The sequence below is a fragment of the Lissotriton helveticus genome, chromosome 6 (assembly GCF_964261635.1).
Source record: "Lissotriton helveticus chromosome 6, aLisHel1.1, whole genome shotgun sequence".
Classification (NCBI taxonomy): domain Eukaryota; kingdom Metazoa; phylum Chordata; class Amphibia; order Caudata; family Salamandridae; genus Lissotriton; species Lissotriton helveticus.
This window is the reverse complement of record NC_136067.1, coordinates 53,824,286-53,836,851: the sequence shown is the minus strand read 5'-3', so window position 1 is coordinate 53,836,851 and position 12,566 is coordinate 53,824,286. Positions and strand designations below refer to the sequence as shown.

The 12,566-nt window shown below is 48.4% G+C and overlaps 1 protein-coding gene across 7 annotated transcripts in view; it reads left to right on the top strand.

Moving 5' to 3' along the window:
- The window catches only part of DNAH8 (dynein axonemal heavy chain 8), a 10,041,960-nt gene that overhangs the window by 275,369 nt on the left and 9,754,025 nt on the right, over positions 1-12,566 (top strand). For all 7 annotated transcript variants that reach the window (XM_078647354.1, XM_078647353.1, XM_078647356.1 and 4 more), the window contains exon 4: positions 4,900-4,984. In XM_078647354.1, coding sequence (XP_078503480.1) covers positions 4,900-4,984 — 85 coding nt within the window. The remainder of the gene's footprint in view (positions 1-4,899; positions 4,985-12,566) is intronic.

Below are 12,566 nucleotides of genomic sequence, written 5' to 3'. Positions count from 1 at the left end.
CCAAGAGCATGCAGGGTATTCATCTGGATCTAGGGGAGCCGGGATGCTAATTAGGTCATCAGTCCCATTTATCGCGAGTAGGTGCTGGTATGATAATTTGGGAAGGTATGTAGCGGTGACTGGCACATGGGAAGGGGAAACACTAAATCTCTGCTCAGTGTGTGTTCCTCCAAAGCTGCATAGCAACACCCTCCCAGCACTGGGAAATTACCTACTTGAAATGTCCCTAGGCATGCTCATCCTTATGGGCGACATGAATGCACTAATGGCCCGCAGATGAACAGATTGACAGGGGCCATTGGGGCAACCGGAAAAGTGGCACTGGAGTATTTCATAGAAGCAATGGGTATGATTGATCTGTGGCACACCCACAACCTGACGAGCCAGCAATATACATATACCTCAGCCGCACACAATAGTCATTCCCTGTTAGACTATTTGTTTACACTCAGGATGCAGACGGGTCATTTTCGAGGTGCAATACACAAAGCACGAGGTATTTTGGACCACTTACCGGTTGAAGTTACAGGGACCAGTAAGAAGCATCATATTACCCCCAAGACTAGATTGATGGCACTTTAAGAACAATTTGTGCAAAAGGTACAGGCATGTACCACACAGTACTTCCAAGATAATTTGGGATCAGTGGAGTCGGTCTCCCCCCAATGGGAGGCATATAAAACTGTGATTAGAGGATACGTCCAGGCACAAATAGGCATTCAAAAGAAAAAGCAGACCAGAGAGTCGGTCGAGCTTGAAAGAGAGATAAGCTGATTGGAAGAGGGACTTGATAAAGAAGGGACTCAGATGAGTCTATGATGCAGAGACGTCAGCTTAAGAGGCAGGACCTAAACTTGGGGGAGCGCAAGCACTATCAATCCAGAGAAAACTATGTGATGTAGGCGATGAAGCCAACAAAATGATTGCCTGGCCTTAGCGAAGGGACAGGAATAGAGGCTGGGTCCCGGAAATTCACACCTCAAGGGGAGAAATACACCGCAAAGGCAAGGATTTAGCAGAGGCATTTTGCCCAATACTATGAAACACTTTTTACCTCCTCCTCAAAGCGCTTCACAGTGAATTGTGCCAAACTACTGTGAGAGATCAATCCCCACACTATCGGTAGAAGGTAGACAGGCACTAGAGCAAGACTTCACTGTGGAAGAGCTGGTGAGTGCCCTCAAAGATCTACAATCGGGAAAGGCGACTGGCTCTAATGCGCTACCAGTGGAACTATATAAGAGTGTAGCAAGTAAAATCGCCCTCATCTATTAAATATGTATTAAGAAGCCAGGGAAAGGCGGGAATTGCCCCAGGACCAGCGTACCATTTTAGTTACACAAGGGAACCCAAGGAAGCAATATGCTAGGGACCTTAGGGAATATATTTTTATACAGGACAGTGGTCCCTAGACAAGCGCAATTTCTGAATGATAAATATAGACTAAATGAGTACTATATTCTTTGTCCAGCCGGACAGTTTTTATTTGAATAATAAAAAGTTTCAACAAATTGCAAAAAATGACAGCAGGACACCAGCCAATGTCCGACTAACACACTAAGGAAAAGACAAACAAGAGTTTCAGGCAATATGAACAGTCTGTGTAGTACAATTCACAATCAGACAATATTGGTTACACACTATTGTTGGCATACAGTAGCACAGTTCATATACATATAGTGTGACAGTCGACGACGTTTCGAACCTATGGCAACTTAAAGGTTCATCTTCAGGACATCAATTATATGCCTTGTCTTATTACCAGGACCAGCGTACAGCCACAATGTGGTGATCCCAAAAAAAGGTAAACCTCCTGTCGATTGTGGGTCATACAGGCTGATATCATTAAATATTGAGGCAAAAGTGCTGACAAAGGCACTGGTGACCAGATCTTGCCGTTATCTCCACAGTGGTCCATCCGGACCAATTGGGGTTCATGCTTCATAGGGGCACGCGGCTTAACTTATGAAAACTTTATGGGGTGCTGCACTGGACAAGAACGATACGCACTGAAGAGGTGGTGCTCCTCTCTCTGGATGCGCAAATGGCATTCAACAGTATTGATGGCAGTTCATGTTCGCAACTCTGGACAGATTGGGCTTCGGACCCAGCTTCTGTGCATGGGGTAAAGCTCCTGTATCAAGACCCGCATGCTAGGGTAAGATTTAACGGTGTTCCCACACAGAAAGGGCATGAGGCAGGGCTGCCCGCTTTCTCCGATGATTTTTGCCCTGGCACTAGACCCCTTGGCTGTCTGGGTCCGCAACGATCCAATAATATCGGCATACAGGGCGGAGGTGTCTGGGAGGACAGAATATCCCTGTATGCGGATGAATGTAAATGTAAATGTTTTTGAGCTTGTAAAGCGCACTGCTACCCGTCCATAGGTCTCCTGGCGCTGTATAACTCTGGGGAACCCGTCCTGGCTTTCTCTGTGGGCTGGTCTTTTGCTGGGTGTCCCCAAGGTGGGGCCAGGCATCCCCGGAATTGGTGGGGCCTTTGTGGAGATTAGGCAAGCTAATGCCCAGAGTTGCCGAGTGGAATCCCTGATTAGAGTAAGCACCAAAGCGAGAATTATCGAGTCCGCTGACCAAGGTCCACGACCCTGCCGCGTCGGGAATTGAACCCTGGTCCCGGGCCGACTTCTGCTCTTGGGCCTGCCGCCTCTAACCAGTGAGCCACACTTACTCCATACTCCTATATTTGGTTAACCCATACTGGTCAGTACATAGAATTCTCCATATATTCCAATTATTCTGTAGTTACTCAAGGTATACGATAAACTGGAACAAGTCCATTATCTTCGCCTTGACGGGTGACATCCCTCAGAGACTGACGGATACAACACCACTAGTAGTCATAAACAAGTTTACATACCTGGGTCTTAAGATATCCACTGGAGAGGAGGGCTTCCTACCGGAAAATCTGTATCCTCAGATACAGCGACTAAAGAATTACATGGAATGCTGCAGAAAAACAGCGTAGTCCTGATGGGCAGGGCAGTGATCTTTAAAATGATGTCTTTACCTAGGCTACTCTACGTCTTACAAAATACCCCATACAAAATACCTAGGACAGTGTTTCAGGGTATCAATAGCGAACTGCGAAAACTCCTATGAGCTCCAGAATAGCACTTTGTATACTACAGCGGGGTATATGAAGGAGAGCTCACAATTCCAGAATTCAATATTACTATTGGGTCTCACAACTGATAGTAGTAGACAACTGGGCATTCACCAATGGCCTTAAAGCAAAACATTGGGCTATGGGAGAAAGGGACTATCTAGCAGCATTATACTGTAGAAGTAGGGAAAAATAGCTACCATCACACATGCTGACAGTAGTGCAAGCTTGGCTTGAACGTCCAAACACAAAGGCTGGGAAGGGAAGCTGAAGTGGAAGATGCCACTGTGGGATAGCGACCATTCTAGGGATGTGGGGGCCCTTGAAGGATTTAAAAGTGGGAATTGTTGGGGAGTGAAAGCTTAGGAGATATTTGGAGGAGAAAGGCACAGCTCACTTTCGAAAACCTAAAAATCGAGTACGAATTCGCAGACACAGAAAGATTCAAGTATATACAACTAGGCTACTCTCTATGCCAACATATCAGGGAAGAGGAAACTCTGCCAGACCACTCACCATTGGAAGACAGACTATTAATGGATCCAATGGTAACCAGGGCCACCTCACTAACGTATAAGAAAATCATGTACAACTCTCCTAATTCAATAGACTCTCGGAGGATGGCTTGGGAAACTGAGCTAGGACTTCTACAAGAAGACGACTTGGAGGAGGTAGTACACAGTCCAAGGGCAGTTGCTCTAAGGGCCCGATTCCGTCTCAATCAGTTTCGTATTCTCAACAGGTTAAAAACACTATTATACCGGTTGGGCCATTGCATATCTATATAATGTGCAAGGGGGTGTAGTGAAATAGGCTCCTTCTTTCATATTATTTGGGAGTGTAGCTTCATACTGAACTTATGGAAGGAAGTGACGCAAGTCATGTCTGAAGTCACCGGATTGGAGATCCCAGGGCATTCGATTGCGCTGGCGGGACTGCGTCAGCCAACGGTTCTGCGCAGCACCCGCGAATTAGTGCTCCCGACGCGAGCACGGAAGGGGTTAAAGTAGCGGCAAAAGTGGCAAAAAAAAAACGTAGCCAAGAAGTGGCGGTGAGCTGACCACCAGACCTATTGGAATGGGAGAAGACTTGGTTTGGTGTTCAGGGGCCGGGAAAGTAACATACAAAACCAGAGGATGTCCAAGAAAATGGGACAAGATTTTGGGATGGTGGAGGACATACAGGGGACACTGAGATGGGGGAGGAGGAGCTGGGGAAAGAGTGGAGTATATTTGAAAGCCTCTATTCATAGTCGCCACAATAGTTCCGGACTGCACAAGGGTGGAAATAAACCAGTGAATTTAGAAGTTAATTGACGGAAAATATGTGTACTACTTTGCATTATCTGTGTACGTAAAGATGTCTTGAGCGATTGTTTATAAAAAGTTCTTTAAAAAAACAAAAAGACCTAATTTGGTTGTGTTTTTCTCTCCCAATATGTTGATTTGCCTAAAAATTATATATTGAGGTTTGAGGCAGTTAAAATTATGCTGTATTTTGCTTTATGGGTAATGTGTTCTCTTCCACTCTTTTTTAGTTGTTTATCACTTTCCTCTACATTGTAGTTATTTTTGTATAGTTGATTGGTGAGTTATATTGCTCAATTGTTGAAAAAGTCATAGTTAAAAAAATTTATTGAAAAGAAGTGCCAATGGGAATTTTGTTTGCACATGGCTTTGAGATCTTAAGACCGAACAGATGATGGCAGACTAGCTATATAAAGACTGGAAGAACCGAGTTTAGAAGATATTGATGAATTATTTTTTGTCTTAACAGCTTCAGCCTTTTGATGATTTTTTTGACAAGGGTGGCAAGCGAACTCTTCAGTTTTTCTACCAAGAAGCTGAGGCACCAGGAATTGGTAAGCGTTGCCGATTTTAGCAAGATATTTATTTCAATTTAGTTTTAAATGGGTCAGATTATTAAAACACTTTTTTGATTTGATCTACATTTACAGTAATGGATAATGAACATTGTATGTATAATTCAAATAAGCTAATATGTCAAAATTAATTGGTTTTTTTTTCATTAAACTGAAAACAATTCCATATATCATTTCTGTAACAGAGAACATGCACTTCAATTATGTTCCAACTCTGCCCTTTATTTTCAGTGAAAAAGACAAGTAATAGTAGGCAATTAGCCCGTAGGCTGCATTGATGAAAAAACATCACAGTAAAAAAACCTGGCACCCTGTCTTTAAGAATTCCAAGAAACTAGAAACCGTGCCTTTAAGACCTCCAGGAGCCCTCTGGTCCCATCATGCACCACAGGTGACAGTTTGGTCAGTTCTTTTTTCCGGCTCCTTTTGTGAGAATCCTGGGGCATTGAGGTCGTCCATATTTGAATATTCTTGTCAGAAATTGGTTAAATTCAACCTTTTTCTACTTTTACACAACATTATTTGACTACTGGCAATTCTCTCCGCAAATAGTAATTTCGGATGTTGGCACTGCACCAAATCTTCCCTCAACTATACCGAGAGGACTGAATGTGCTCCATAGACTTGCAGGATGCCTACTTTCACATGCCAATTTCCAGACAACATTGGAAATTTCTGCGCTTTCAAGCAGCGGGTCAACATTTCCAGTTAAAAGTCCTCCCATTTGGTCTCAAATCAGCTCCCAGCACGTTCTCAAAATGCATGACAGTAGTAGCTATGGGGTGTGGAAATGTTTAAATAATCTACTTGGCCAAGGGACAAATTGGTACTGTGATCTACATGTCCTGTAAAATCCTGTAAAATAACTGTCTAGTTTATGGGAAAATATGTACTTTTCCCACTGCTCGCCATATACACAGGATGATATCACAGTCCGCTTTATGTGAGAGCAGAATTAATGGTGGATACATTTGCTCCAGGAACCAGAAGCCTCTCCTATAATATTTAGACCAGGAACCGGCACCCCCACCTCGAAACTGGGCTCAAGAATCAACACTCTCTCGACTTAAACTGGGCTCAGAAAACAGCACCCCATGGCCATTCAACTCCTAAGGTGAGCATATTGACCAGTGCCTCCCGAATTTTGTCCCACGAGCCAGAGCCCTCTAGACGAGCCAGAGCCCTCTAGAACCCCTCCGGGCGTCTTCAGCCACCTCTATAGCATGCACAGGAGTCTCCAGTCTATCGACAAGGCCCAGGAGTCTCCAACCCTGAAACAAAGTTGAGCCTTAACTCCCTAAACCAGACGCAGAAGCCAGAATCAGCACCCAATCTTCCTCCCAAACCAGGCAACAAGTCAGCACCCCATTCAAACCCAAATAACTCGGGCCTACAAACCACCATACCTAGAGTCAAACAAGAACAATAAAACAGTTTTGCCAGCCCTCTAAAACAGGCTGACCTGTCGCTGTTATTACTCCTCTAAAACACAAGGTCAAGAAGCAAGCGTCCCCCCGAAACACGGCCCAAGAGCAAGAATTCCCTCTAAACTAGTCACAGAGGGAGTGATGTACATAAATAATTTACAGCTGGACAATCTGCACAGTGCACAGGTCCCCAGATGAGGAAACAGGCAAGCATACTGTACAGAGAACTCACCGTTGATCACAGGAGCCGAAAAGATAACTTCTGCAAGAGGGAAAAGCAGCCAAGAGCATAAACTGCCTACTTGCACACAATCAGAAAAATATATACATTACAACCATGATGGGAATTAGTTCTCAATCTAGCAACTTTGGAAGGATTAAAAGCATAAACCCCACATCAACTCCCCCATATTTGTGTGTGTCGTCCCTCTTGACATCACTGCAATTCCACATTTAAAAAAACCTGAAAACTTACAAGACTCCAACTGCATCCCCCAAATGCAGAATTCACCCTTTATGGGGGGCCAACAACATACTTAAATTTCACAACTGAAACTACATGCGATACCACAAGCAAGGGGTTTAAATAAAGTGAATGAGTATAGAGAACTGGAGAACAGAGCCCATCCAATGGACCAAAGAGCCACTGTTGTACGTTCACAGAAAGGAAAAGTAACAAAGGAAAAGAGCACACAGCTAACTTCCATAGACCTAGAAAGGGATGCATACAAGGACTTTAGAGACAGGTAAAAGCGGCCCGACAAACAACCTGCGCGAAGGAAAAAAGTTTGAGATATATGAGGTAAGGGGCAGTCCACCCCCCAGCACCCAGAAGTGGGTATATGGAGCGCGCACAGAGCAGGTTGAACCCTTCTCCTTGCAACCATCCAGATCAGAGGGGTCAATGGGACAGACACAGAGCTTGCGTCCCTGCACTAAGGTGAATGTGATGTGTACAGAGGGGCAAGGGGGAGGGGACCATTTCCCTGAACTCTAGAGAGGGGGTAGTATGAGGTGTGTACAGAGAGTAGGCGAGGACCTACTCTCGCCACCCAAAAGACAGGCGCATTAAGGGGCCCATCCTGCCTGAATCAGGGATACACAGGTTAGAGAAAGACACACAAAGACTGTACATCACTGAGGGAATAATCATTTTAAGCAGGATATAATTCTGTACTGGGAAGAACATATCTATCACGCCCTTGCACAAATTGCAGGAGAGAAGAGGCAGGCTTGGAAGCATCTTTCCAAAAGCGAGGAATTCTGCCGTGGGACATTTGAAGAAGTTAGTGCTAGGGAAGGCCCCTGTTATGGCTCGGTTTATAGCAAAGTCTTTGAAACTGAGGGAGTTAGCCGGCACAGGTTTCAGGTAGGGGCTGGAGTTGCTTCTTTGGTTAGGGCCGGTAAAAGGGAGGAGCGTTAAACAGGGGAGAGGCCAATCCCCCAAGGATAAGGGGAGATCGCAAGATTGGGTTGCGAGTGGAGGGTCATGGAAGGCGGGTCGGTGCCAAGTGAAGATGGTCTGTGAAAGGATGTGCAGCGTATGCCCCACTGCTACAGCCTCATGACATACTGGAGGTTTGGGGTGATCCTAGCACTGGTAATGTATCTGCTCCACAGCTGCATCACAGGAAGTCCCTTAACTGCAGCCTCTTCTCTCTGCTCTGTGGCAGGGCCAGAACGACTTCCTCGGTGTCTCTCGGTCTCTCTCCTGTCCCACGTTGCTGGCTCTCCTCCTCTGGTGGCTGCCCCTTTCTCCCTCCCGGGCGTGTGCCCCTCCCTGAGCCCGCCCTGACAGGGAGGCACACCTATCCCCGTTCACAGGCTGCTCTGCCGAGCCCGTCTGGTCTGTAATTCCCAGAGCTGCCTCTCTCTCTCTCTGCACCCAGTTCTGACACTCGGATAATTTTTTCCAGGCCTTCCCTCAGAGCAGCCTGCCCACTGCTCCTATCATAGCTACTGTGAGCCTGTCTCTGCCCCCGTGGCCAGCCTCTTACTCCCGCAGACCGACCTTTTCCCCTAGAGCCACAGGCAGACAGCCTCTTCTCCCTCTCACCATCCTAAGTACACCAGACAGCTTCTGTCCTCTAGGCAGCCTCAGGCCTGTTCCTCCTCTCTCGGGGGTCTGTTTCTGAGCCCCTACCCGGCCACTGTCTTCCAGTGCACTGGGAGCTTATGTCTGCAGCCTCCCAGGCCCCTCTCCTGGACCTGGTCTATATCTCCAGCCCCGCTCCACTCTTGGGGCCCTGTGCCCGTCCATCTGCCCCTGCGCACACTGGCCTCTACCTTCCAGCAGCCGCAGAGACAGTGCAGTTCTCTGTCTATCTCTGTGTCAACCCCGCAGCTCCACTTCTGGGGCAGCGGCATCGCGCTTCCAGATCACAGAGCCAGGGAGCTGGAGGGCAGAGACCCGTGTTTAGTGATTTAATGTCTTCTTGTCCGTCGGACAAAATAGACATTAAATCTTCTTGCCCATTTTAATAATCTACATGGTTCGGGCGTCGGGTGATATGATTCCCTCACCCCTGAGTAGCTGCTTTTCTTCGCAAATAAAATATCTTCGTCTACCCATACCTGGATGACTGGTTGTTGAAAAACTTGTCACCCAGTCTGATCCGAATCATCTCTCGTACTGCATGCAAGTGCTGAGCAATCTCGGCCTACAAATCAACTACAAGAAGATCCACTACCTGGGGGCTTCTCTGGAAACTGCAAGAGAAAGCGTGTGTCCTTCGTATGAGAGGTTACCCTCAATCCACGAAAAGTGCTGCAATCTCCTCTGTTCTCATCATCCCACAATCAGGCGAGTTTTCTCACTGTTGGGCTCGATGGCATCCTGCATATTCATCATCCCAAACGCCAGACTGCACATGCGTCCTCTGCAGCAGTCTTTGGAGGACCAGTGGTCACAAATATCAGGTAGCTGGGAGTACCTTGTGCTTCTTCCACAGTCAGCCAAGGATTCCATCAAATGGTGGATGAAATAATTGCATCTGCTGAAGGGAGTTCCTTTTCTCCAGGACCTTCCCAGTGAGAAAACTGTCACAGATGCTTTCTTACAAGGTTGGGGGGGCTCATATGGGTCTTCAAGTTCAAGGACTCTGGTCAGAGACAGAACAAAGGATTCACATCAACCTTTTTGAACTGAGAGCGGTACATCTGGCACTCCAATCACTGTTCCCATCCTTCCGCTCATGTTCCCTGTTGATTCAGGCAGACAACACCACAACTATGTATTATCTGAATAAACCGGGGGAACCAGGTCGAGACCTCTCTCTCAGGAGGCTCAGACCATCTGGAAATGGCTTCTTGCAAGAAACGTGACCATTTTGTCAATTCATCGCCTAGGAACTCTCAACTTCCAGGCAGATTCTCTAAGTCTGGAATTGTAGAAGCTCATGACTGGGTGCTAAACAACGAGGTCACACAGTGCATCTTGCCCCAATAAAGAGTTCCAGATATCGACCCGTTGTCAGATGCGGCAAATGCAAAATGCCCCGTTTTCGTATCCAGGTTTCACCAACCAGGGTCGAGAGGGAATACGCTTTTGATAAAATGGTCAGATCATGCCGAGGGATCTCCAGATGTGGAAAAACAGACGCCTCCTTTCAAACTTTTGCCAAGGTGGCTAGAGAGTGTTTGACATTGGAGGGTTCTACCCAGAAGTCCTGACTTGGACTACTCTCAAACATACTCGCCCTCCAGAGTATCCGCTGGTCCTCCACCTACTGTATCCACAAGACCATATTGACGCAGGTCACCAAGGATGGCTAGTTCTCCATCTCGCCATTCACAATCCAGGTCACTGCATGGAAGGTCTAGATCTCACCCTTCCTCCACTCCAAAGAGAGGTAGGCGAAGGTCTCCGTCATGGTCCATGTCCTCAAGGTCATCTATGAGAGACTATTCTTTAACTCTGTCTGCAACGCCTCCAGGCAGAGGGTCTCCAGGCGATGACATAGGAACTTTTAATGAGGTTCTATGCAGGGAGGTCAGGAAGTTGAACACTGATATGTTGATATTGACTATCTCTTTTTCGGTTATATTCGAAACCCTACACCACAGATCCTCTTCAAGGACTTTACTTCCCTTGGTTACGGGTCTGCTTGAACCAGAGATGTAGACTTTTTGTACTCCAGCTACAGTGGGTTCAACTCCCCCACGTATTTCAAAGAAGTAATAGGCCACGGACCAGGATCCACTGTTCCTTAGATTGAACCCCCTTCCAGATCCTGTCATAGTGGCGGCAGCTGCAAAGGCACATCCTGCAGCATCATCCTCTGCAGTTCCTCCTGAGAAGGACAGTAAGCATATGGACTCGCTTGTTGGCCACCAGGTTGGCCCCCCACATGGCGCACTTGGTCCATCCGGACCATTGTGGATTTATCCCGGGTCGCAACACCGCAATGAACTTGCGGCGTCTGAATCATATCCTCCACGAGGTGCGTGGTAGTGAAGATCCTCAAATCCTGGTGTCGATTGACCTGGCCAATGCATTAGACACTGTTAGTTGGGGGTATCTCTTGGAGGTGCGCCGGGTGGCGGGGCTGGGGCCCGTGTTTTGTAACTGGATCCGGATCCTGTACGGGGCACCCCGGGCTAGGGTTCGGCTCGGCCCGCTCTGAGGAGTGGTCTATGTAGAGGGGCACTCGCCAGGGGTGCCCCCTGTCGCCGCTCTTATTCGCCCTGGCGATGGAGCCCTTGGGGGTCTCTATTCGTGCTGAAATGGAGCGATGGGGCATCAGGGTGGGAGACACTGTAAATGTGATCTCCCTCTATGCAGACGACGCTCTGTTTTATTTGACCTCTCCGAGCGAATCGCTACCCGTTTTATTGCGGCTGCTAGACCGCTTTGGTGCGGCCTCAGGGCTGCGCATTAACCCTGGTAAATCCCTGATCTTTCCTCTGGCGGGCTGTGATGCTGACCCGAGAGTGGGCCTACCATGCCTGGGGCTGCGGTGGGAGCTAGAGGCCTTCCGTTATCTGGGCATCCAGGTGGCTTCATCTGACGAACAACTGCTGGTCCGCAACGCTGGACGGGTGCTCCGCTGTCTGCAACAGTCTGTGTCCTTCTGGAATACGCTGCCTCTTTCCCTTATTGGGCGGTTGGCGGTAGCCAAAATGGTGATGTTGCCCAGAATATTGTACGTCCTGCATAACACGCTATGCCCGCTCCCCCCGCGTATATTCCGCACGCTCAATACGCTCCTCACATCATTGCTCTGAGCGGGTGGCTGCAGTAGAGTCGCCTTGCATACCGTGGTCCGGAGCTGGGAGGAGGGGAGCCTGGAGGCCCCGAGGTTCGACCTCTACTATTATGCTGCACAGCTTCTACCTGCCGCGAGGTGGTTTGCCGGTACGGAAAACTGGGAGCTGCGACTCCTGGCGGGCAGGGAGGATGGGACGACATTGCAAGTGGCTTTGATGAAGGGTCGGGGGGCTGACGAGGCCCTGCCTTATGTAGTGCGTCACACTGCAGGGGTTTGGCAGCGGTTTGTCGAGAGGATCCTGCGGCGGGCCCCCTTCCATAGGGAGCTGCCGGTGTGGATCTTGGCCCCAGTGCAGCACATGGAGGAGAATATGTCCTTCCGGGAATGGCGGGACGGCGGATATGAGACCATGGCAGACCTCTATCCAGACGACACCTTCGTGTCCTTTGAGCGGGCTGCAGACGCCTTTGATTTAGGCAGGGGGCAATACCTGCACTACAGGGGACTCCAGGAGATGGCCAGGGCAACCTGGCCCCAGTTCCCGGAGGCGCCTCCATTGACCCACACCCTTAACATCCTCCTTTCCTGCGGCAGGGGAAAGCGGCTGATCACCTTATTATACTCAGCCATGCGGCGTGACTCAACTCCGCCGATCGCGCCGTCCTGGGCGGCCTGGGAGGCAGACCTGGGGATGGCCCTGGAGCCGGGACAGCGAAAACGTATTGGGCTCCTCACCCGAAAGGTGTCGTGCAATGCACGGTTTAAATTGATTCACTTTAATTTTGTACACCGCACTTAAATGACCCCGGTCTCCCTGCACCGTATCTCTGCGGAGAGGTGCGACGCATGTCCCAGGTGCGGAGCAGAAAAAGCCGGATTTTTACATTTGGCTTGGGAATGCCCGCTGGTTGGTAGGTTCTGAGG